Source organism: Podarcis filfolensis (assembly GCF_964270895.1).
Source record: "Podarcis filfolensis genome assembly, chromosome: 4".
NCBI lineage: Eukaryota > Metazoa > Chordata > Lepidosauria > Squamata > Lacertidae > Podarcis > Podarcis filfolensis.
Genome location: NC_139607.1, coordinates 103,237,639 through 103,263,137, shown reverse-complemented (window position 1 = coordinate 103,263,137; position 25,499 = coordinate 103,237,639). Strand labels below are relative to the sequence as shown.

Here is a 25,499-nt window from a genome sequence, read left to right as displayed (position 1 = left end):
TTATCTTCTTGATCAAGGCCCCCCCCCCCCCGATTTATTGCAGGAGACACGTTTCTCAAAGTTGTAAAAGGAAATTACAGGCTAGGAGCAAAAGGTCATACTGACCATACATATTACAGAATACAACCAAGCTGCAAAAACACTAATTAAGAGTTGGTAAATAGTAAGAATTATTGTGCCTCCCATCAGACTCAGCCACATCTTCCTAAGGTTAAAGGGCAAGAGCTAATGGAAACAGCAGCTGGCTGGGGAAAGGGGGGGGTTGCAAACCGAAGAGGCTTCTCTCTGAAGCTGTTTCCTTTTTACTAAGTTCGTTTTTACTTCGAAAAGGCCTTTTTTTCTAAAAATCTATATATGTTATGTATGAAATATATTGGCTTAGATGTAATTATGCAAAGGATTTAGAAAGTATGAAATGTTAGATTCTTATGTTAGATTCTTATTTCATTGATGGTGTGTGAGAAGGTGAACCCAAGATCTCTGTTTAAAGTGAAATTAAAAACCATGCACCATCTGTTTTAGCCATCTGTTTTGCAGTGAATAGGGCAAAAGGTGAAATGTTAATTAAGGTGCCTTGTCAGGCAAATGTAAGATATATGGCTACTTGTCTGCCATTTATGGATAGAAGGAAATATAGCTCTTTGTGTCCCATAAAAGGTAATAGGAAATGGGTGTATCTTTTATGATTGGTTCTAGTAAACAGCCAATAGGAATTTCAACTAGGCTGATTGGACAGAGGCAGCCAAAGGAGGAGCAAGGGGGCTGGGCTGAGGAAATATAAGTGCTGGCCATCAGGGCTGGAGGGGGCAGAGCTTTTGGTAACCATATACCACTGTGCCTATCATTTATTTATCTGACAAATAAATTATTATTTTAATTTCTCTATTGCTGCGTTGAATACTTCTTTCCAGCTAAGCGTTAACCACAAGCAGGGTGCTACAGCACCTTGAAGGCTCTCCGATTGAAATATACGGTGAGTTGAGTGTGGATTTCATGCTCTTTATTCAGCTCACAGTGGTGTGGAGGAATGGAAGTTCCCCCAGAATGTCTGCTTTATATACATTATTTACACAGTGGGCCCCATGTGATTGGCTAATTCCGGGATTCACCTGCAGGTAAAATCACTTTTGTGACTTTTGTGATTTGTCCCCACAAAACACTTCATCACAGTTTCTTCCTATCTGCTCAAAGCGCCTCTGCTGCACAATACCAAATGTAAGAATTCACTGATAAATGTATCTATGTACCAGCTCACAGGGGAAACTCCAGAAATTCATATAGACATGCGAGCTCAGCTACTCAGCAGCCCCTCTGCCTGAGGGATAATCCCTGGCATCCAGAAATAATAAAACGAGAGGAAGACAAAAGGGTGTGATTGACTTGGCTGGGAAACAGGGAAATGTAAATATCTCTTTTGTTACACTCGATGGGTGTTTGGTGGAGGGCAAAGGGAACCATAAGGGACGCAGGTGGCGCTGTGGGTTAAACCACAGAGCCTAGGACTTGCAGATCAGAAGGACGGCGGTTCAAATCCCCGCGACCGGGTGAGCTCCCGTTGCTCAGTCCCTGCTCTTGCCAACCTAGCAGTTTGAAAGCACGTCAAAGAGCAAGTAAATAAATAGGTACCGCTCCGTTGGGAAGGGAAACGGCGTTTCCGTGCACTGCTCTGGTTCGCCAGAAGCGGCTTAGTCATACTGGCCACATGACCCAGAAGCAAGATGAGCGCCGCAACCCCAGAGTCGGCCATGACTGGAACAAATGGACAGGGTCCCTCTACCTTTACAGGGACCATGGGGCAGGGTCCAGGATGCTCAGATTGCTGCCACCAGACCTCTCCTTTCATGATGTAACCATGATGTATTAGTGATATAGTTGGGGTCGTATAACATGGGGATTAGCAGCTGATAAATGTTTGGGGGCTCTCTTGTTCTGGGCATCCATCTTGTTCCACCTTGTGGCAGGTGGGAGTCCTGTCGCCACAGTCTTCAATCAAGACCAAGCCTACTGGCTGCTGTTTAGCTCTGGTATTCCCGGCTGGTGTCCTTTTTTTTTTGTCCAAGGGAACCCTCAGATTTTTCCATTAACAAAACGTGCCCAAAGCCTTCAAAATGTGCACTTTTCTGCATTTTTCAGCTCAGCAATGTATAGTCCCAGGAGAGGCAGGAACAGCGTGTCTTCCTGTTCCTCCCTCAGCTGAGATCTGGCTGGATGGAGACCTGGGAGCCACCTCTCAATATCTGGAGGGCTGACCCATGGAAGAGGGAGCCAGCTTGTTTTCTCCTGCCCTAGAGGGGAGCACCCAGAATAAGGGACCCAGAGGACCAGAAAGCAGTTTCTTCTGACGGGAAGAGCAGCAGAATCCCTTGGGAGATGGCGGACTCTCCTTCCTTGGAGGTTTTGAAGCAGAGGGTGGATGCTTTGGCTGAGATTCCTGCCTTGCAGGGGGGCTGGAATAGATGACCCTTAGGGCTCCCTCCCATTCTAGGATGAGGTTCCTCGCTTCCTGCAACCCCCTCTTCCCTGCAACCTCTTCCTCCAGTTTCTGCCCAAGGGAGGGAGCGGATCACAGACCAACCAAGAGCAAAAATAAAATAAGCATCTCTGGGATTGTGCAATGCAGGAGAGAAAAGGCAGAGAGGACTGAGCAGGGTGGACTCGGCTTTGCAAGGGTTAAAGGGAACCGAGCTGCATTCCTAGAGAGGACAGGAAGTAAAGGGGGGCCAGGTCCTCCAGAGGAAAAGCCCCTCCCTCCCCTTCCTGCAAGGGGGGGTTGCTTTCCTCTGCTGCAAATGCTGCATTGCTCTCTTCCACGGGGATCTGGTGAGTCTCTTCTTCCTCCCCCCAGGAGGGTGCAGTGGGGAGAAGGGGGGGGGGTCCCAGGGCTGCAGCAGGGGAGGGTGGCTCATGTGGGGAGGGGGAGCCCCAGGGAGCAGGGGGTCCTGCCAGGGAGGGGCGAGGTCGCAGGAACTGTCTCCTTCCTTTAGATCTTTTGGGGGGGGAGGGGAGGAAGTTACTGCCCCCCCTTCCAGAAAAAAATTATTCAGAGCCCCCTGGGAAATCTAGCAGATAGAAATCTAGCTTCTTTAAATAAGGCTATCAGTAGGACTTCTGCTGTGTGTGACACGGGTCAGCGTCATTGCACAACAGAGGAAACGTGTAGGAATGGTTGCTCCAAAACCTCTTTGTCTGTTTCCCTTCTTCCTTTCTCCTTATTGGCAGAGGAGGCCAGCCAAGCAGATCAAGCCAAGCTTTATGAGGAGCTGGGTATGTTTAGTTGGAGAGGAGGAGACAGAGAGGAGACAGGAGAGCCATGTCAGATTAGATAATTTATTACGGTCAGAGACCAGCTTATAAAACACACTTGGGGGTACAGTCACAGAACTAAAACAGGCAATTTATGTACAACAATAAATTTAAAAACAATGTACACCAACAAACTATCCCAGGGAGTTGACTCAGAGTCACCCATGAAACCGAGTTTGGGGATTTTCATGACGGACTATTTTGAGTTGGGAGATGGTCTGCGCCTACAGATCCGTACACAGAATCTGGCGACCATCCAGGTCTTCTTTTGGTCTTTGCCTAACAGGAAAAGGTCAAATTTTTGCTTTTGCGGGAGGTCAGCGAGCCTCACCAGCAGGGGATCAATGGTCTTACTACGTGCCTCTTCGTACAAGGGACTGTCTAAAGAACAAGTGTTTTGGCTTCCTATCTCTCCCAATGGGCAGGTGAAAAGTCTCTGAGCATACGGGACTTTTCTAAAGACTCCATCCAGGACCAGCGAGGGAAGAGCCGAGCTTCTGGCAAGTGTAAAGGCCCTTCTTGCATTTCTAGATGCGAGAAAGAAGAGATATTCTGCCGGTGCAGCTATATATTTCTCGATTTCTCCAATTTTATGGTCGGGGCACCTTGTGCAGTCCTGTTGTCTCTCGGTGTCTAATATTCTTTGCCTGACCGTGGCTTTGGCCTGGCCCAAGTGTTCAGAACTGCAGTCTGCCAGCCTGACTGGAATTGGTCACAGAGGGTCAGTGGGGCTATCCCTCGGGGGAGCAGATTCAATGTCAGCCATTTGTAGATTGATGTTAGGCAGATGCTAGCCTCCACTCTCATCATCCCCGTTTCCAATCTGACCCATGCGTTTGAGACACATCTGGGCACTTGGAGGAGAGCTCTAAGAAGTCCAGATTGAACTCTCTCAAGGGGGGAGGAAGCCGAGGAAGGCGGGGGCAAAAAGGAACCATAAAGGAGTTGTGCCAAAGTTTTGGCCTTGTATAGTTTTCGAGCTGCGGGAACGAAGAAGCCCCCTTGTGCTCTGAAAAATTTAAGGATACAATTTGCTGGTTTTTCCGCTGAACTCCCGATGGAGTTTATGTGTAGTTTGTTGGCTCCTGAGGCCTGTACCACCATTCCTAGATACTTATAGTTTGTGACTTGTTCTAATTTATGGCCTTGGAGTTCCCAGCTTTTAAGCTTTGGTTTTGCCCCCAAAGCGAGTATCTTGGTCTTTTGATAGTTGATTTTGAGACATTCAGTTTCACAGTATGCTGCGAGCTTTCTTAGTGCTCTTTTGAGTCCACTGGGGGTTCTAGATAGAATTACTGCATCGTAGGCATATAGCAGGACCGAAATATGCCGATTTGCGAGCTTCGGAGGGTGGAGTTCTGAGTCATGGAGTGCAGATACTAAATTATTTAGATAGAAATTGAATAGTAGAGGGGCCAATAGGCACCCTGGCCTGACTCCTTTAGAGGTTTTAATAGGGTCCGTTAGGTGTCCTAGGCGGCTACACCTGACTCTAAGAGCCGTGTTTGCATGCAGTGCCTGAATTAAGAGCAGAAGCTCTTAATTCTATGTAGGTACCCTGTAGTCTGTCCCAGAGTCTGGTTCTGGAGACTGTATCAAAGGCTGCTTTTAGATCAACAAAGGCAGTGTATAGTGAGGCCGGCCTTTAGGAGAGCCATGTCACCTGGGCGCAGGATTCCAACCAATGTCTTCAAGCTACAAGAAAGGAGATTCAGATTCAACACACGTAGTCATTTTTCACTAGGAACCAATGACTCCCTTGTCAATCAGTTCTGATTTCATGCATTGACTGGAAGGAAGGAGCAACCAGGCTGATTCACCTCGCATTAATCTCTTCGCTTGCCTCCACGTTTCCACAATCTCCCTTCTAGAGACCTACATCTCCTCCTCCTTCTCCTCCTCCTCCTCCTTTTTTGAAAGATAGCTCAGAGTCTGGGCTGTGGTGCAGTCCTACCCTGGTTCCTAGCAAGACTCATCCATGCTTGCTCAGGGAACCTTTTTCTTCTCCTGATATTGTACAGCTTTTGTAACAGAACAATGTATTTGCTTTGTAGAATTTGCTAGAGCTTTTCATTCAGACAGACAGAACTTGGCAGAAGACCAAAGGGTTCCTTCCGATCTCTCAGAGGCTTCCTGAGAGCACAGATGGATGAGCGAGACACAGCTGGCCCTGAAGCAGGAAGAGGCCATGCCATCCAAACTGGGAGCAGTGGGGGATTCTGGGAAAACTCTGGGCAGAAGATCCTGGTAGAGGAGGACACCCTCCGCTCAGAGGTGCAGAGCCAGCAGTTGAGGCAGTTCTGCTTCCAGGAGGCCAAAGGACCCCGAGAGGTTTGCAGCCAACTCTACCACCTTGACCATCAGTGGCTGAAGCCAGAAAGGCACACGAAAGCTGAGGTGCTGGACCTGGTGATCTTGGAGCAGTTCCTGGCTGTCCTTCCACCGGAGATGGAGAGCTGGGTGAGGGACTGTGGAGCGGAGACCAGTTCCCAGGCGGTGTCGCTGGCCGAAGGTTACCTCCTGAGTCAGGCAGAGGAGAGAAAGCAGGCAGAGAGAAAACAGGTGAGAGAGACTTTCCTCTGGATACTCCCAAGGGGCTCCAAACTGGACAGAGAACATCCCATAATGCTCTACTTTTGGCCCATTCTTTACCTGGGAATGAGATCTAACACCCTTAAAGATTCTGTCTTTGTCATTCTCTTTCTAACATTTCTCACCATTCATTTAGTTTTGAATCCTTGTTTTTCTTTCAGAAAAGGGATCGTTTTGCAGAAATGGACCTGGATTCCTATGAGGCAGATGAAAGAATGAAGCCAACAAGACCTCCATATTTATCTTTTCATGGGGGCAGAAGTGAAACAGCGGCTGTGGCACCAGATCAGGTCAGGGGAAACTGCCTTGTGGGGAAAGAGGCCGAGGGATGGAGCAATGTCATGGACTGGTTGGGCACAGAGGAATGGTGGGAGGAAGCAGCCAGGGAACCAGGAAGGGAAGACGGCTCAGAGCCGAAGGAGTGGAGGTGGAGGAAGGATGGGCGGTCAGAGGGAGAAGAGGGAGAAGCCTGGGAAGAGGAGGTGTCAGAAGCTGAAGGGGCAACAGGGCTTGGTGAGCTGGGAGACTCTGAGGCAGAATGCAGTCCAGAATCAGAGGCAGAAGAGGAAGGAGGCGAGTGGGAGGAGGGAGGTTGAGAGGCAGAGGTGAGTCAGGAGAAGGAGGAGCCACCGGTGGCTCCCTCTCCTTCTGCCAGAAGCCCCCCTCCCTGCTTGTCTCTCAGAGCCAGGAGACGTCTGACAATGGAGGAGCAAAGGCAGACTGCACACTGGCGCACTGTTCAATCGCTTGCCAGAAACCCCAGAGAGGAGGGGACTTGGAAAGCTGTGGGGAGCCAGGGGCCTTCACTCTCGGCAACTGATTTAGTTAAGGAAGACGCTCAGGGAATGAGTTGTTGTTCTCATAAGGTCTGAAATTCAGCCAAGTCTATGTTCTTGCTAATAAAGAGTAAACTCCAGCTGTGAAGTGTGGGATTTCCTGCCCGTATAACTCTGTCATACCAGCCTTCTGAATGTTGCCAGTGTTGGCAAACCAGTCCCCTCGGGAGAAGCTGGCCTCTCTCCCAGCTCCCGGAGCTTCTTACCGGTGATCTCCTCTGGCTGGTATCCCCGCAGTCCAGGGAAATCTTGATAGGCGACATTTCCCAGCGTGGAAAATGCACACCCCCTCCATCCTTGCATACCAGCAAGCGAAAGGAGATAGTCAGAAAGCTATTTACATCCTTTTATTTCTGACTGTTCAGTTGTACAGAAAACATGTCCGATCAGTTCAATCTCCTCCTAGCAAGTGACTCAAACTTCCTTTACAAATGCAACAGGAAGGTCTCATATTACACTGAGAACAAAGCTTTGAGAAATCTCGGGAACATTCTTTCCCATAGCTAGCCACATCATGTGATGTAAACACCGAGCTGCCAGTTTGCAGCTGCGTTGTATCCATATCGTAAAAGCCAGTAGGATTCATCTCCCTCTCCATGCCCCCATGAACCCCTTGAATTTGGCTCTAGGGCATTGGAAGGGAACCTCTACAGAACAACTCACGAGGAGAGGAGAAAGTGGACCCTTCCATCCGGCAAACTGGAATGCTTGCGTAGGCAGAATGATTTGAAAACCAAAAGGTGGAGTACCACCTATTTGCACAAAGACGAATTCCCATAGTTAAAATGCAGAATAAAAGAATACAATTAAAGCATTAAAATAGGTACCCATAATTAAAATGTGCAGCAAAGCAATCTTATTGAAATAACACAGTAATTAACAGGAAGAAAACCACAGAGCATTGTGTAGCAGATCATATTTCTGCTGACTCACAGGAGGACATTTGCCTTTTTCTTTTAGGGTCCAGTGTGCTTTGAAGATGTTGCTGTTCGTTTCACGGATGAGGAGTGGGCGTTGCTGGATCCTGACCAGAGAGCTCTGCATAAGGACGTCATGAAGGAGAATTGTGGGATCGTGGCCTCTCTTGGTAAGGCTCCCTGTGGGATCGTCCTATCTGCCAGGAAATTCAAGAAATACCTCTATGTGACAAACCTCATATATTTTCACAGCGCCCCCTACAACACCTGGGAACCTAACACCCCCACAAGAAATAGTAAATTACAGTTTTTTCTGTGAACAATCTTCCTCCAGTTCTGCCTCCTTCTACCACAGTTGGGCTGATCTGAACTGCCCAGGCATCTTAAATGTCAGCTTCAGAGTTGTTAGAAAAGATAAGTAGCTTCTGTAAGGTTTTCTGTTATTGTTTTTGCTGCTGTCAGTCTTGGGTTGACCAAAGAGAGAAATGACATTGGAGATGGAGGGGATGCCATGAGTGGGCCAAACAACATCTGCCCCAGAGAATTGCCAGGCTGATTGAATCTCAGGTAGTACTAGCAGTGATAATAATAGCAATAATAATAATTTTTATGTATACACTGACCATCTGGCTGGGTTGCTCCAGCCAATCTGGGAAGCTTCCAACACATATACAGTGGTACCTCTGGTTGCGAATGGGATCCGTTCCGGAGGTCCGGCCAGATCCCGAGGTTTTCGCAACCCGAGGATCACTGTTCTGCGCATGCGCATGGATTTGCCACTTTAATAAGCTGAAGTTTACGTAACCAGAGGGTTACGTAACCTGAGGTGCTATGGTATAAACATGAAACAGTAATAAAAACAACAATCTAATCTAATGTAAAAAGTACAAAAATCTTAAAATGAGTAGCTTACTTCAAACAAAGCAACATTCAACCATCAATTAGAATCCAATAATAAATACATTGGGTTATTACAGATAACAAAGGTACCGTATTTTTCGCTCTATAACACGCACCTGACCATAACACGCACATCGTTTTTAGAGGAGGAAAACCAGGGAAAAAACATTCTGAATGAAACAGTGGTGTGATGGGATGATGAGCTGCTTGTGCATAAAGTCCTAGTCCCTCAGAGTTTGGCTAAGTCCACAAACCTCTGTCTGTGACGGAGCTCCTTAAGCATGGCTCCGTCAGTCGCTTGTAGAATCAGACAGTGGGCGTTTACGGAACTTCTTCCAGCATAAAAGTTCCTTAACGGAAACGCGTCTTCTGGACTCTCGGCGTGACAGTTTCCGGCGAGGAGTGGGTGTCCCTATGGGAGGTCCTGAAACCTCCCCACTATTTTCGCTGGAAGTGTCTCTGAGCCCTCCCTCCGACTCACTTTCCCTTGGAGCTCCTCCTCTCCCCCTGCTGGTTCCCTCCTCAGCTGATAAGTCTCTCTCAGCCTCTGTGAGCCCTTTCACCTCCTGTTTCTCCGATGGCAGTTCCCTGACATCCACCTCCCCTCCAGGGCCCCCTTCACCACCTCCCCTCCCCTCCTCTGCGGGAGGCGAGGGAGCAAAACCCCTAAAGAACCTCCCTCATCTTCCGAAGTTTCGAACACTTCCCTCCACCGGTTGCTGTTTCCGGTTTCTAAGTACTCCTCCTCATCGGAGTCTATTCCTTCTTCCAACTCCGATTCCCTGAATCCTTCCAGTTCCTCCTCCTCGTCGGTGGTGCCAAAGTACTCCCTCCGGAACCTCGCTACTGACTGAGGTTTCCTGGGGAACCTTTGGTGGAATGTTTCGATCAAGATCTCGTCATTGACCTCCTCTGCCGTCACCCAGGCGTTTTCCGACTCCGGTTCCCCTTCCCACGCGACCAAATACTCCACCTGATTACCCTTCCACCTGGAGTCGATGATCTCCGCCACATGGTTGCTGCTTTCCCTTTCTTCTAAGACTGGCCCCCGTGTGGAGACCCCTTCACCTTCCCCCCTATATGGTGACAGTAATGACCTGTGGAATACTGGGTGCAGTTTCATGTGGTTCGGTAACCGGAGTCTGAAAGCCACTGGGTTGACCTGTTGAATGACCTCAAATGGTCCCAATCTTTTGGGTCTCAATTTCTTGCAACCCCCCTTGAACGGCAACCCTTGGGTTGACAGCCACACCTGACTCCCCACCCTAATGGTTTCACCTTCCCTTCTGCTCTTGTCTGCCTGCCTCTTATATTCTTCTTTGGCCCTTTCTAAGTTGAGTTGGAGTTGACGATGGATCGCTTCCATTTCTTCTACAAAATGTTCGGCGGCCGGGACACTCCATCTCTCCCCTCCTCCCCCTGGAAATGCCCTGGGGTGGCACCCATAATTAGCCAAAAAGGGGCTCATCCCAGTGGACACATTCTCCGCATTATTGTAGGCAAATTCCGCTAGCGCCAACTTTTCGACCCAATCGTTCTCTCTGTCATTGACATAACACCTCAGGTATTGTTGGAGGATACCGTTTGCTCTCTCCGCCTGCCCATTGGTCTCAGGGTGCCTGGCAGTCGAAAAATTGACCTCTACGTGCAGTAAGCTCATAAGTTTCCTCCAGAACCTGGACGTGAACTGTTTCCCTCTGTCGGAGACCACCCTCAAGGGGGCGCCATGCAGCCTAAAAATATGTTCTACAAACAATTTCGCTGTCTCTTCCGCCGTGACTGCATGTGAGCAAGCTACAAAGTGGCCCATCTTAGTTAACAGGTCTACTACGACCAGTATGGCGGTTTTCCCCTGGGATTTCGGCAGATCAGTCATAAAATCTATCGATACCGCCTCCCACGGTCGTTCTGGTGTGGGTAACGGTTCTAATAACCCCGCCGGCGCCCGCCTTTCTCCTTTGGCTCTCTGGCATTGGTCACACCTTCTTACATACTCCCGTACATCCTCCCTCACCTTGGGCCACCAAAATTCCAAGGTCACCAACCACATGGTCTTGTGTTGCCCAAAATGCCCCGCTGTGGGGTTGTCGTGCAGCTGTTTGAGTACTCTCCCCCTCAATTCCCCTTCGGGTATATATAGTGCCCCTTTCTAATACAATACCCCGTTTCTTTCTTCAAAACCTCCGGGGTCTTCTCCCTCTCTCCTTAAACCTCTGAGCTTATTCTGGGCGTATTCATCATTCACCGTTCCCTCTACCAGTTCCCTTTGCCCCACCCAGGCCGCCCCACACACCCAGCGGTCCTCTGGGATGATATGTCTCTCTTCAGGTGCTCCCTCCCCCTCCAAATATTCAGGTTTGCATGAGAGAGCGTCCGCTCTGACGTTTTCTGGACCTGGCACATAGCAAATTTCAAAATGGAATTTGGAGAACTCCTGGGCCCACCTCACTTGTCGTTGGTTGAGCACTCGTGCCATTCTCCAATACTCCAAATTCTTGTGGTCCGTACACACTTGCACCTTATGTTGTGCACCAATTAGTAAGTGTCTCCATCTCTGGAACGCTTCGTGAATGGCGAGTAGTTCTCGGTCATATACGGTGTAGTTCCTCTCGGATTTGTTTAGCTTACGCGAGAAGAAGGCACACGGTCTCCACTCCGACTTATTCTTCCCCGGCTGAAGAAGCACCGCCCCCACCGCCCGGTCTGATGCATCAGTTTCCACTCTCATTGGTTTTTGTAAATCCACATGCAGGAGCTGTTCTTCCGAAGCGAATGCCCTTTTCAATTCCTCAAATGCTTGCTCCGCCTCCGCCGTCCAAACAAATTTCTTCTTGCTGCTGAGACAGTCCGTGATGGGAGCCGTTAAGTGGGCAAAGTTATTGATGAACTTAAAAAGTTCCCAAACCCTAAGAATCTTTGCACATCCTTTTTCGTTTTCGGTGTCTTCCATTCCAGCACCGCCTGGACCTTGCCTGGATCCATGGCTAATCCCTTATCTGACAAGCGGTACCCCAGGAATTCCACCTCCTTGGTGTGAAACTGACACTTCTCCAATTTCACCCACAGCTGGTTTGCTTGCAGTTGGCTCAGCACTTCCCTGACATCCTTTACATGCTGCTCCTCATTCTCTGAATATATTAACACGTCATCTAGGAAGGCCACGCAATTCTTGTAGAGCAGAGGTCCCAGGACGTGCTACATGAACGATTGAAAACATGCTGAGCCTGATTGTAATCCGAAGGGCATAACTAAATATTCAAAAGCCCCCAAAGGGGTGAACATGGTGGTTTTCCATTCATCCCCTTTCCTTATCCGTATCAGGTTGTATGCCCCTCTCAGGTCCAGTTTAGTGAATATCTTTCCCTTCCTCACCCTGGTCAAAATGTCATCAATTCTGGGCATGGGGAAAGCCACTGGTTCTGACACTGCATTTAGGGCCCTAAAGTCCACTACAAGTCTCGGTTTATCCGTGTTTTTTTTGTCCACAAAAAACACTGGGCTGCCCCCCACCGCTCTGGACTCTCTGATGAAGCCTCTCTTCAGGTTTTTATCAATAAACTCCCTTAACTCCTGCATTTCCCTGTCTGACATGGCGTACAGCTTGCCCACTGGGAGCTGGGCCCCAGGGACTAGATTGATTTGGCAGTCAAAGGCTCTATGCGGTGGTAGTTTATCTGCTTCCCTTTCGCTGAAGACATTGCTCAGGTCAGCGTATTGTTTGGGCACCTTCCCTTTGTCCGTTACTTCCGTCCCTGCTAGAAAGGCTTTTGCCCCTTCCGGCGCCTTTCCCTCTTTGCAGTGTTCCAGGCAATGTGCTGACCCAAAGGAGACCACTCTCTGATGCCAGCCCACTAGCGGATCATGCAACGCTAGCCAGCTCATTCCCAAAATAATGGGAGCCCCTCCCAAGGTGGCCACATTGAACGCTATTCTTTCGGTGTGCCTGGCAACCCTCATAACCATTGGGACGGTCTGTAGGCTAACTTCTCCTCCCAACAGCTCCCTCCCATCGATCGTGGTCACCTGCAGGGGGTTACTTAAAGGGATTGTCTGTATCTGGTGTTCAGCTGCAAACTCCTTACTCATAAAATTACAGGAGCTGCCTGAGTCCAATAGCGCCTTTGTCTTTAGTGGGTGTCCGTTTGCCAGCTCTAGCAACACCTCTATCACTAGGGCTGGTCTTGGAGGCACTTTTACTGTTCCTTGGCCTGGCTGCTGTGCCCTGACGGTGGCAGCCAGGCGTTGGCTTTTACTTGCTCCTGGACTCCCTCCTCCTTTCCCCCAACAGCTCCCGCCATCCCTTGCCATTCCTTTCTTTGCGGGCAGACTCTGGCAAAGTGACCTGGCTGCTGGCAGAGATAACATTTCTTGGTGCTCTTCCCCTCCTTCTTCCGCCCTTCACTGGGATTTGAAGCTGCGCGCGCGCGCGCACTGTTCCAATTTCCATCGCCTCTCCTGGCGGGAAATTTGGCTCCGGAATCTCTGGAATGTGGAAATCCCTCCAACGCTCTCCTTTCCCTTCCCGCTTCTCCAAGGCTCTCGCCTCCTGGCGCGCTCCAATGGTCAGCGCTGATTTGGTCAGCTGGTCCATAGACTCCGCCCTGGGCACCCGGGAAAGTTTGTCTTTCACCGCCGAAGAAAGCCCCTCTTCGAAAAGCATTTGAATGGGTTCCGCCAATAGGTCCCACCCCAATTTATGTATCAGCATGGTAAACTCAGTCCAGTACTCACGAACCGATCGGCTCCCCTGTTTACAAGCCATCAACTGTCTGCGCACCACTCCCTGCTCAATCTCGCTGGAAAACATCAAATCCATGGCGCGAAAAAACTTCCTCGTGTCCTTCAGCATTTCATTATTCCCTGCCATCAGGGGTCTAACCCAGTCTCTCGCCCCCCCTTCGAGATGGCCAACCACAAACGCCACTCGCGATTCCTCGTCGGGAAAGTCGTCAAACTGCAGATTGAGAGCATACTGCATCTCTGTCCTAAAGGCTTGATAGTTCCTGGGGTCCCCCCCAAACTTCTGCACCAATCCTGGCATCTTTCTTGCTAGTGGGGCGCCTTTTGCCTTTTCTGCATCCTGCGCCCTTCTTTCCTCTAGCCTCGCCGTTTGCAGCGCTAGCTGGACCTCCAACACCCGGTACCTTTCTTCCAGGCTTGGACCCTCTCCAGCTCCTCCTGCTCCTCCGGTTCCGGCTGGGTTGCTCATGATGCCTCTCTGCACAAGCTGCTTTCAGGGACTGTCTGATTGCTGTGATGGGATGATGAGCTGCTTGTGCATAAAGTCCTAGTCCCTCAGAGTTTGGCTAAGTCCACAAACCTCTGTCTGTGACGGAGCTCCTTAAGCATGGCTCCGTCAGTCGCTTGTAGAATCAGACAGTGGGCGTTTACGGAACTTCTTCCAGCATAAAAGTTCCTTAACGGAAACGCGTCTTCTGGACTCTCGGCGTGACAGTTTCCGGCGAGGAGTGGGTGTCCCTATGGGAGGTCCTGAAACCTCCCCACTATTTTCGCTGGAAGTGTCTCTGAGCCCTCCCTCCGACTCACTTTCCCTTGGAGCTCCTCCTCTCCCCCTGCTGGTTCCCTCCTCAGCTGATAAGTCTCTCTCAGCCTCTGTGAGCCCTTTCACCTCCTGTTTCTCCGATGGCAGTTCTCTGACAAGTGGATGTATCATTTTTGTGCTTCATGCTGTGGCCACAGACATGTGATCTGATGGTGAATTTGGGGTGACCCAATGCAAAAATCCTGAGAATTCCTGTGGATCCATGCTTTGTAACCACGTTTTTGCACCATTGCAGCCCCAGGCAACAGTGGGTGCATGATTTTCCTGGTGCAGGCTGTAGCCATGGACATGCTATGTGATCTGATGGTGAATTTGGGGTGACCCAATGCAAAGATCCTGAGGATCCATGTGGATCCATGCTTTTTAACCACGTTTTTGCACCATTGCAGCCCCAGGCAACAGTGGGTGCGTGATTTTGGGGGGGCAGGCTGTAGCCATGGACATACTATGTGATCTGATGGTGAATTTGGGGTGACCCAATGCAAAGATCCTAAGGATCCATGTGGATCCATGCTTTTTAACCACGTTTTTGCACCATTGCAGCCCCAGGCAACAGTGGGTGCGTGATTTTTTTGGTGCAGGCTGTAGCCATGGACATGCTATGTGATCTGATGGTGAATTTGGGGTGACCCAATGCAAAGATCCTGAGGATCCATGTGGATCTATGCTTTGTAACCACATTTTAAGTGGGGAGCGAAGGAAAAACAAAGAAGGGACATGAGAGGGGTGTGCAGAGAAGCAGGTGGCTAAGAATGCAGGAGAGGGAGTTAACGGGAGGGAGGAAAGAAAGGCAAAAGTTTTCCCCCACCCAAGCCAGCCATCTCTCTCTCTCTCTCTCTCTCCCCTCCCTCCCCCTCTCTCTCTCCCTCTCTCCCTCCCCCTCTCTCTCTCCCTCCCCCCTCTCTCTCCCTCCCCCCTCCCTCTCCCCCAGCAGCACCGGAGCACAGAGAGGAATTAGAAGGAACGACACTCTGCTTTCCCCTCTGCTTGCCTGGAGGGGAGGGGCTTTCCCTGCTCTTTGTTCCGTTTCAGCAAACACAGCAACGAAACAGAGGAGGGTGGGCAGTAAGACCCTGAGGCAGCATGCAGGAAAGCAGCCGCTTCCTCTTTTCAGGTTTCCCTTCTCCGTGAAGCGCGATTTGATTTTTGCCTGCTTTTTCGGCTCCAGGGACCACACATTCGCTCAATAACACGCACAGACATTTCCCCTTCCTTTTTAGGAGAAAAAATCTGTGTGTTATAGAGGGGAAAATACGGTAATAAACACACAGCCAACTGCCTTCTCTACAACAAATTTAGTGAGCATTATTTCCTAACTGGGGGCTCCATTTGTTCCTGAGGCTCTAATCCCTTTTTCTCTCCATTGCAGATTATGATGAATTGGAAAGGAAGAACAAAGAAGAACACAACACAATCTGCAGAGTGGAGAAGGCACGTAAAAAATTGGAGTGTGGAAAGAGCTGCAGTCAGAGCTCCCATTCCACTTCCCATAAAAGAAATTTATTTCGAAAGAAACCCTATCGGTGCATGGAATGTGGAAAGATATTCAGTACGAGCTCCTCTCTCACTTCACATCAAAGAATTCATACAGGGGAGAAACCCTATCAGTGTATGGAATGTGGAAAGAGCTTCAGGAAGAGCTATGATCTCACTAGGCACCAGAGAATTCATACAGGGGAGAAACCCTATCAGTGCATGGAATGTGGAAAGAGCTTCAGTCACAGCAGCAGTCTCACTTACCATCAAAGAATTCATACAGGGGAGAAACCCTATCAGTGCATGGAATGTGGAAAGAGCTTCACTGATAGCTCCCATCTCATTTCCCATTACAGAATTCATACAGGGGAGAAACCCTATCAGTGCGTGGAATGTGGAGAGAGCTTCACTCACAGCTCCTCTCTCACTTTCCATCAGAAAATTCATACAAGAGAGAAACCCTATCAGTGCGTGGAATGTGGAAAGAGTTTCAGTATGAGCTCCGATCTCACTAAACATCAAAGAATTCATACAGGGGAGAAACCCTATCAGTGTGTGGAATGTGGAAAGAGTTTCAGTATGAGCTCCGATCTCACTAGGCATCAGAGAATTCATACAGGGGAGAAACCCTATCAGTGTGTGGAATGTGGAAAGAGTTTCAGTATGAGCTCCGATCTCACTAAACATCAAAGAATTCATACAGGGGAGAAACCCTATCAGTGCGTGGAATGTGGAAAGAGCTTCACTGATAGCTCCAAACTCACTTCCCATCAAAGAATTCATTCAGGGGAGAAACCCTATCAGTGTGTGGAATGTGGAAAGAGTTTCAGTATGAGCTCCGATCTCACTAAACATCAAAGAATTCATACAGGGGAGAAACCCTATCAGTGCATGGAATGTGGAAAGAGCTTCAGTCACAGCAGCAGTCTCACTTACCATCAAAGAATTCATACAGGGGAGAAAACATATAATTGCTTTGAATGTGGAAAGAGCTTTAGTAGCAGCTGTAATCTCACTTCCCATCACAGAATTCATACAGGAGAGAAACCCTATCAGTGCATGGAATGTGGAAAGAGCTTCAGTCACAGCAGCAGTCTCACTTACCATCAAAGAATTCATACAGGGGAGAAACCCTATCAGTGCATGGAATGTGGAAAGAGCTTCACTGATAGCTCCCATCTCATTTCCCATTACAGAATTCATACAGGGGAGAAACCCTATCAGTGTGTGGAATGTGGAAAGAGCTTCACTCAGAGCTCCTCTCTCACTTTCCATCAAAGAATTCATACAGGAGAGAAACCCTATCAGTGTGTGGAATGTGGAAAGAGTTACATCCAGAGAGTTCATCTGAATACCCATCAAAGAATTTATAGAGGGGAGAAACAACATAAATGCTTTGAATTTGGAAAGAGCTTCAGGAAGAGCAGTGTGGTGTAGTGGTTAAGAGCGGTAGTCTCGTAATCTGGGAAACCGGGTTCGCGTCTCCGCTCCTCCACATGCAGCTGCTGGGTGACCTTGGGCCAGTCACACTTCTTTGAAGTCTCTCAGCCCCACTCACCTCACAGAGTGTTTGTTGTGGGGGAGGAAGGGAAAGGAAAATGTTAGCCGCTTTGAGACTCCTTAAAGGGAGTGAAAGGCGGGATATCAAATCCAAACTCCTCTTCTTCTTCTTCTCTCTTACATCTCATCAAAGAATTCGCACAGGGGAGAAACCCTATCAGTGTGTGCAATGTGGGAAGAGCTTCACTCATAACTCCTCTCTCACTTCCCATCAAAGAACTCATACAGGGGAGAATCACAAAATTGTAGAATTGTGGAGCTGGAAGTGAACCCTGGTGCAATCTATTCAACCCCATGTGATGCTGGCATAGCAAGTGAAGCATCCATGACAGATGACCATCCAACTTCACTTGAAAACCTCAATAGATGGAAATTCCAGCACTTCCAAGGGAGTCCAATCCACTAACAGCTCTTGCTGTCAAAAAGTTCTTCCACATGTTTAGTCAGTCTTGTTTTTTTAAAAAACAAAACAAAACTTGAATCCATTTGTTTGTGTCCTACTCTGTGGAGCAGGAAAAACGAGCTGAAAATGATACAACAAAGAAAAATCTTTCCTTCCCCAGAATTTAAATAATTAACAAAAAATCAGAAAGCATTCCTTGACTTCCTATCCTCTTTTTCCATGGTTCCTTTTAACTCTGATTTGTTTATTCCGATGTTCTGAAATGCCTCTCAAATGTAGTGTTGTGTCATTTTATTTTAATTCCAGACGTGCAATATTATTGATTATATCCTTCTGAGTTTCTCTTACTGTGGCTAGCTCTGTTTTCATTCTATCTCGATTCTTTTTTATCTCTCAGTGCTCTTCTTTCTTTGGCCAGGGCACAGCCTGACTCCCTCCTTCGGCAATCTTCGCGGAGCTCTGGCCCAATGGTTGCCATTGGTTTGATTTGAATCAATTTTATAATGAATGATTTCAGAGTGTTGTGTTGTGTTGTACTGCTGTACTGTTTTATTGTTGTTAGCCGCCCTGAGCCTGGCTTCGGCTGGGGAGGGCGGGATATAAATAAAATTATTATTATTATTATTATTATTATTATTATTATTATTATTATTATTATTTCTCTTAACTGTTTCCTCCAAAGCTTGGACTGGTTTTTCCATACCATTTGTTTTCCTGGATAGTGTTTTGATTTCTGTTGTCAATTTGTCCATCATTTTGGTGTTATTTTGTAAATCTTTTCCTAATTCCACCAGGATCTCTGCTATATTGGCATCTCCTTAGGTGGTCTCCCTTTCAGTTTAGCTGGTTTCTTTTGTGCCCCCTGTTTTTTCTGTTAGATTCCCCCCCCCCAATTAAATAATTTAAATTTTTTTTGTATTCCGAAGGTCTCCGCTCGGTGTCTCTCCCACTGTTATCTTGGGGAATATTATTTTATTTTCTTTCTCCTGTAGTAACCTATGTTATCCATCATTTGAGAACCACGATATTGTTCCCCCTTTGGTCTTCTTTCCTTTTTATCCCTTTCCCCAAATGGAAAATTTTTCTCCCAGCTGCCGCCCACCCCCACCACCCTCCGACGACCACTGTCAGTCATGGGGTCACAGAAGTATGCTCCAGAGAAGCTGCTCCAGAGAAGCGGACACGGAGCAATGGATCCAAACTACAAGAAAGAAGATTCCACCTAAACATTAGGAAGAACTTCCTGACAGTAAGAGCTGTTCGACAGTGGAATTTGCTGCCAAGGAGTGTGGTGGAGTCTCCTTCTTTGGAGGTCTTTAAGCAGAGGCTTGACAACCATATGTCAGGAGTGCTCTGATGGTGTTTCCTGCTTGGCAGGGGGTTGGACTCGATGGCCCTTGTGGTCTCTTCCAACTCTATGATTCTATGATTCTAAGTATGGTTTCTGAACTGGCTGGATCTAGAGTCTGGATACATCAAAGAAGCGCTTCAGTTAAAGGTGTTGTAAATTCAAACACTGAAAACAGGTAGAGAAAATCAGGACTCCACTGCACCATCCAGTGGCACAATGTTATATTGCACATACAATGCATATCAATCGCTTTTTCTTTGCCCATCTAATGATGATGATGATAATAATAATTTATTATTTATACCTCACCCATCTGGTTGGGTTTACCCAGCCACTCTGGGCGGCTCCCAATTGAATACAGCATTAAATATTAAAACTTAAAACTATTATCAAACTATTAAAAATAAAATAAATAAATGTAGCTGAGTTTGCAGGGACGAATTTGGGAGGGGAGTCAGGCCCTTGGCAAATAAAAGTAGGGTTTCCCCTAACCTATCCCATCTCATGGGGGGGGGGGGCGAGCAGGGATTCCCCTAATGTCATCTCATTGGATCCTGCAGGGAATGAAACGGGGGGGTGGTGGAGCACAACCCCCCAGCTAAGTTTGGAGGATGGGCCAAGAAGTATAGCTGGTCATTGGAAGGCAGACGTACCCACAGCCTTCAAAACGTGCACTTCCCTCCATTTTGCAACACAATTCCCCAGCTCGGCAATGTGTACTGGGGTCAAGCAGGCATCATCAACATTGTCTTTTACTTTAGTTCATAAAATTTATACACCGCTTGATTTTAAAAGCAGCAACCACCACAAAACCAGAATCAGAGTCCTTAAGAATGGAAGAGAGGTTGGCTGGCACATGTTGCATCGGGAGGAAGGAGGGTGAGTGCCTTGCACAAGTGCTAATCTTTCCACTAGCATAATTTAGTTGAATTACCACCCAACTTGCCGATTGGAAGGTTGGCGGTTCAAATCCCTGAGATGGGTTGAGCTCCTGTTGCTCAGTCCCAGCTCCTGCCATCATAGCAGTTCGAAAGCACATCAAAGTCAAGTAGATAAATAGGTACCGCTCCAGCGGAAAGGTAAACAGTGTTTCTGTGTGCTGCTCTGGTTTCACCAGAAGCGGCTTAGTCATGCTGGCCACATGACCCGGAAAAACTCTGCGGACAAACGTTGGCTCCCTCGGCCAGTAAAGCGAGATGAGCGCCACAACCCCAAAGTTGTTCACGACTGGACTTAACTGTCAGGGGTCTCAGGATCATCCTACATGCAAGTAGGACTCCGATAGAGACACATGCCCAACTGGCATGTTGTCTCCCTCCTGGTCAGTTGTTCGGGAGCTTCAAAAGCTTTCTGCAGCCGAACATCACAGCGACCGATACCAAAAGGCATTAGCACGCTTAGGAACAGCAGAGTGTTAGCAGTTTGCTTGTGCTGGTCCTGGGGGGTTACCGTGTGGCGAGGTTCGAGTCCAGTCGAAGGTCGAGGGTGCGGTATGGAGGCTGTCCGTCAAAGCTGAAGCGGGGTCAAGGCAGGGAGTCGGGTGAGGTCAGGAACTCTGGCAGAAGAGCAGGACAGGCTGCTGGCAAGAACTGTTACCAACAATGTTGCTCCTGCAACCTGGGACTGGGCTGGCTGGCTTTTATCTGCCCCGAGGCATAGGGCGGCCCCGGTCCACAGGTGACTCGCCTCTCCTGGCCTGCACCCCTTCGAGAACTTAGTTCCCTCCGCCTCTCTGCCCTGAGCCTCTGCAGCTCAGGAGAGGCTGGAGGGTTACCGGACCCAGAGGCAACCTCACCTTCCCCTGACGGGGCTGAGAGTGGAGCACCTGCAGGCAATGGGTCCTCCATCACCTCCGGAGCCAGAGCAGACTCAGCTGGTGCCTGCACCTGAGGATCCGGCACAGGTGAGAACCTTTCAGGCTCAAGCCCCAGCCCTGGCTCAGCTGGTCCTGGAGGCGGGGACTCCTGTGCAGGCTGGGATTCCTCAGGTTCAGCTTCCGAGTCCGAATCCCAGGCCATCACACTGCTTAACAAACTCAGTAGCACAGCATTTTGGCTAAACTACTTTATTTACATAAAAAACACTCGGAGCATTCTGACTCAGCGCCTTCCTCTTTCTCATCAGACAGGAAAGAGAGAAGAAGAAGAAGTAACTGCAACAACCATACAGATGTCATACACACAGTATACCCCTATATCACCCGTTCCACCCTTGGAACTACCCGCAACTGGCCTGGCCTTGGGCCTTACCATCTTGCACTTCTGACTAGTCTTGGCATCATAGCTCTCCTGACTATCAAGAAGTTTCACACCTTGCTTCGTCGGGACTCAAACCCTAGCCTCGTTCCTCTCTGAGGAAACTGTTTCCACCCTTACAGCCTTTCGGCGTGGTTTTCTATCCTTTGAGGACAAACCCTGTACCCCTTTCAAGACTTCGGGTTCCAAGACCTGTGTCGAACCACTAACCACAGCTAAATCTGCAACAGCTGTGTTAGCAAACGCACGAGCATACCTGGTGGTAGCTGTCTCAGATCTGCGCATCAGGCGCACGTCCTTCACTGTATCAGTGGAACTCACCTACCTTTCAGCAACAGCAGTAGCTTTGGAAATACACACATTTCCTTCCCACTTTGCACTGCACTCAACATCCCTAGTGAGTAAGATCAGCTTGGTATGACCCTGATAGTTTCTCTTTGGCTTTCTATGAATGTTGTTGTTGTTTAGTCGTTTAGTTGTGTCTGACTCTTCATGACCCCATGGACCAGAGCACGCCAGGCACTTTTGTCTTCCACTGCCTCCCGCAGTTTGGTCAAACTCATGCTGGTAGCTTCGAGAACACTGTCCCACCATCTCGTCCTCTGCCGTCGCCTTCTCCTTGTGTTCTCCATCTTTCCCAACATCAGGGTCTTTTCCAGGGAGTCTTCTCTTCTCATGAGGTGGCCAAAGTCTTGGAGCCTCAGCTTCATGATCTGTCCTTGTTGATATTTCTTCCGACAATCTTAATTCCGGCTTGGGATTCATCCAGCCCAGCTTTTCGCATGATAAATTCTGCATATAAGTTAAATAAGCAGGGAGACAATATATAGCCTTGTCGTACTCCTTTCGCAATTTTGAACCAATCAGTTGTTCCATATCCAGTTCTAACTAGCTTCTTGTCCCACATAGAGATTTCTTAGGAGACAGATGAGGTGATCAGGCACTCACATTTCTTTAAGAACTTGCCATAATTTGCTGTGGTCGATGTTGTGTATTGAGTCAAAGGATTTTATATCTGTATTATTATTGTCTGTATTTGCATTAGGGTAAAGTAACTGCCTTTTGGTTCCAGAGGGTACAGCTACTATTGGTTCATTTAAGCTGCTGTATTTGGATCCTCTGTCTTATTGGTTTCCTCCAAAAGGCAAGACTGTGATTGCCGGATATTGTTCCCTCCAAAATGTATCCTTTCTAGCTAGTTCCCTGTCCCTATAAATGTAGCTCTCCCCTCCTCAGTTCTCAGTCTTGTTTGCTTTAATAAAGAAGTGTTACTACAGAACTGTCTCCAGCATATTATGTCAAGAGAGCTGAAATCACAAACCCCACGTCACAACAACTGGCGACGAAGGTGGGATCCGGAATGCTGAGGAGCGGTTAAACGCAGCCCTGCCTCAGAGTCCGGATTGTAGCTAAGAACAAGACTCACTGGCCAGATGAGAAGACGACCCTGCCCACAGGACAATGGAGAGTCCAAGGGTATTGGAGCCCTTCCAGCCATCAGAGCCCCACACGTGGGAAGACTACGTCGAACGCTTCGAGTTCTTCGCAGTGGCTCAAGGGATCACCGATGCCAGCAAAAGAAGGGCCACATTCCTGAGCTACTGTGGGCCTGAGACCTTCAAGCTGGCCAAGGCATTGCTTGCTCCAGCGAAGCTAAGTGAGACACCTCTCAAAGATATTCTTGCCTGCCTGACAAGCCATTTGGCGCCTACTGAGACCAAGATGGCCCAGCGGTTGGAGTTTCATAAGAGGCAGCAGCGTGCTGGGGAGTCTGTATCTGCATTCCTAGCTGAACTGCGGAAGCTCACTCAGCACTGCGACTTCCAAGATCTGGAAGAGACTCTCCTGGATCGGTTTATCGGTGGTCTGAGCAGCAAGAAAGCCAGAAGACGCATCGTGGCTAAAGAAGAGGTTACCCTTGCTTCAGCCTTGAAGGAGGCCACCGCCACGGAGAATTATGAAAGAGAGGAGCTTGATGCCAGTCGCAAGGCCCCTAAGCCACAGATAGAAGTTGCGCATGCCATGGACGAGCTAGAGGCTACTCCGAGCCAAAGCCCAGTCCGTGGGGTCGAGTCAGTGCGTCAGGCCTGCACAGTGCACAAAGATCACCGAGGCAGGTGCCCTGGTTGTGGCGGAAACCATGAGCAGAAGAGTTGTCGTTTCCGGGATGCTATGTGCCGGACGTGCGGGAAGACAGGTCACATCGCCAGGGTCTGTAGATCGGCGGCGTTGGGAGCGACAGGAGCACCTAGACTGGAGCATCGCAGACCGCCCACGGCAAACCATGTTCTAAAGGACTGCCACTACGTAACGGAGATCAACGGGAGGGTCGTGCAGTTTCCAGCGCAAGGCAAGGCACACGTCAAGGTGAAGATTGAGGGTCAGCTGTGCGACATGGAGGTGGACTCCGGATCTGGATTCACTATCATGTCGGACCAGACCGCGAGGACATTTTTCCCCAGGGGTAAGTTGCCCCCTCTGGAGCCCTTCCCGGCAACTTTGCAGTCATACTCAGCGGGCCGCATCCATGTCATGGGAATGTGTGCCGTGAGAGTACAATTCCGGGACAAACAGGCGGTACTCAAACTGGTGATTGCGAAGGGCAGTCGCCCCAGTCTCCTGGGCACTGACTGGTTCCCCACCCTGGGACTGAGTATATCAGGGCTTAATTCAATCCAAACCTGCCCTGAGATGAGCGAGGCATTATGCAAAGAATTTGCTGGTCTCTTTAATGGAAAACTGGGTTGTTATAAAGGGCCCCCAGTTGACTTCGAATTGGACCCTGGGGTGGCCCCAATCTGACTCAAACCAAGGCGAGTGCCATTTGCACTGCAACCCAAGATCGAAGCAGAGCTGGATAAATTGGTCAAGCAGGGAGTTCTCTCACCCGTGGACTCTGCTAAGTGGGAGACTCCAATCGTCACGCCCCTTAAAGCAAATGGGGAAGTCAGGATCTGTGCAGATTACAAATGTACTATCAATAAGGCACTCAGGGGAAACTCATACCCCATTCCAGTCGTATCGCATCTGTTGGCTAAACTGGCTGGGGGCAAGGTGTTCGCCAAAATTGACCTGGCACAAGCTTACCAACAGCTGCCAGTAACCCCACAATCAGCGGAAGCACAGACTATTGTCACACATAAAGGGGCGTTCAGAGTTAACAGATTACAATTTGGAGTTTGTGTGGCCCCAGGGATTTTTCAAGGGCTCATGGAACGCCTGTTAAGAGGTCTGCCAGGGGTCTTGACATTTTTGGAGGGAACAATATCCGGCAATCACAGTCTTGCCTTTTGGAGGAAACCAATAAGACAGAGGATCCAAATACAGCAGCTTAAATGAACCAATAGTAGCTGTACCCTCTGGAACCAAAAGGCAGTTACTTTACCCTAAGTAGCTAGCCCGATGTTATGTGTGGTGGCCTGGAATGGACCAGAACATAGAACAATGGGTACGAACATGCAAGGCATGCCAAGAGGTGCGGCCAAAAGTGGCCAGAGCACCAGTTCACTGGTGGGAGCAGTCCAGATCTCCCTGGAGCCGGCTGCACTTAGATTTTGCTGGGCCATTCCAGAGGAAGGTCTTTTTGGTTATCGTCGATGCATATTCCAAATGGTTAGAAGTGGCGATGGTCCCTAGCATGGCATCAGCTGCCGTAATCAAGGTGTTGAGGCAGCTGTTTGCAACCCACGGGTTATCTGAGACCATTGTATCAGATAATGGGGCAGCTTTTGTATCCCAAGAATTCAGGGCATTCTTGGCTGATAACTTCATAAGAGGGGTCACATCCGCGCCCTTTCACCCATCCTCCAATGGGCAGGCTGAGCGCATGGTAAGAACAGCCAAAGAATCCATTGCACGCTTAATGGAGGGTAACTGGTCAGCTCGCATCGTGCGAATGTTATTTTTGCAGCATGCGACACCGTGTACTGCGACGGGCAAGTCGCCAGCTGAGCTGCTCTTGGGTAGAAGACTGGTAACGGTGCTGGATTATGTCCACCCCGATAAAATGCCAAACCGTAATTCAAGAGCAACCCCCCAGGCTGAGGCTGACACAACAAGGTATCTCGCCCCTGAAGATCTGGTCTGGGTGAGGAACTATTCACGAGGGTCGCGGTGGGTGGCTGGTGTGGTCACCTGGACTAGTGGACCTGTGTCCTATTATGTGACCTTGGAAAATGGGCAAGTTTGGAAGAGACATATAGATCAGCTGAGGCGCTGGGCGCTCAGCAGGGAGGGGTCAGATAATTCATCCCTGGCTAACGACGCAGAGCTGCAAGACCAGAGTGAAAATGGCCCAGAGGTGCAGTCACCAGGGGCTTCAGCAAATGAACCAGGGTCTGCTA

At 48.9% G+C, this 25,499-nt stretch overlaps 2 protein-coding genes across 2 annotated transcripts in view; both read left to right on the top strand.

The window, feature by feature from the left end:
- The window catches only part of LOC310761883 (uncharacterized protein), a gene marked incomplete at its 3' end in the record, with an annotated part of 95,645 nt that extends 78,621 nt beyond the window's left edge, over window positions 1–17,024 (top strand). The window contains exon 6 of the mRNA XM_083612082.1: window positions 15,481–17,024. Coding sequence (XP_083468208.1) covers window positions 15,481–17,024 — 1,544 coding nt within the window. The remainder of the gene's footprint in view (window positions 1–15,480) is intronic.
- Window positions 2,699–25,499, top strand: part of LOC310760745 (uncharacterized protein) — a 47,311-nt gene continuing 24,510 nt past the window's right edge. The window contains exon 1 of the mRNA XM_083609874.1: window positions 2,699–2,820. The gene's annotated coding sequence lies outside the window, so the exon portion shown is untranslated. The remainder of the gene's footprint in view (window positions 2,821–25,499) is intronic.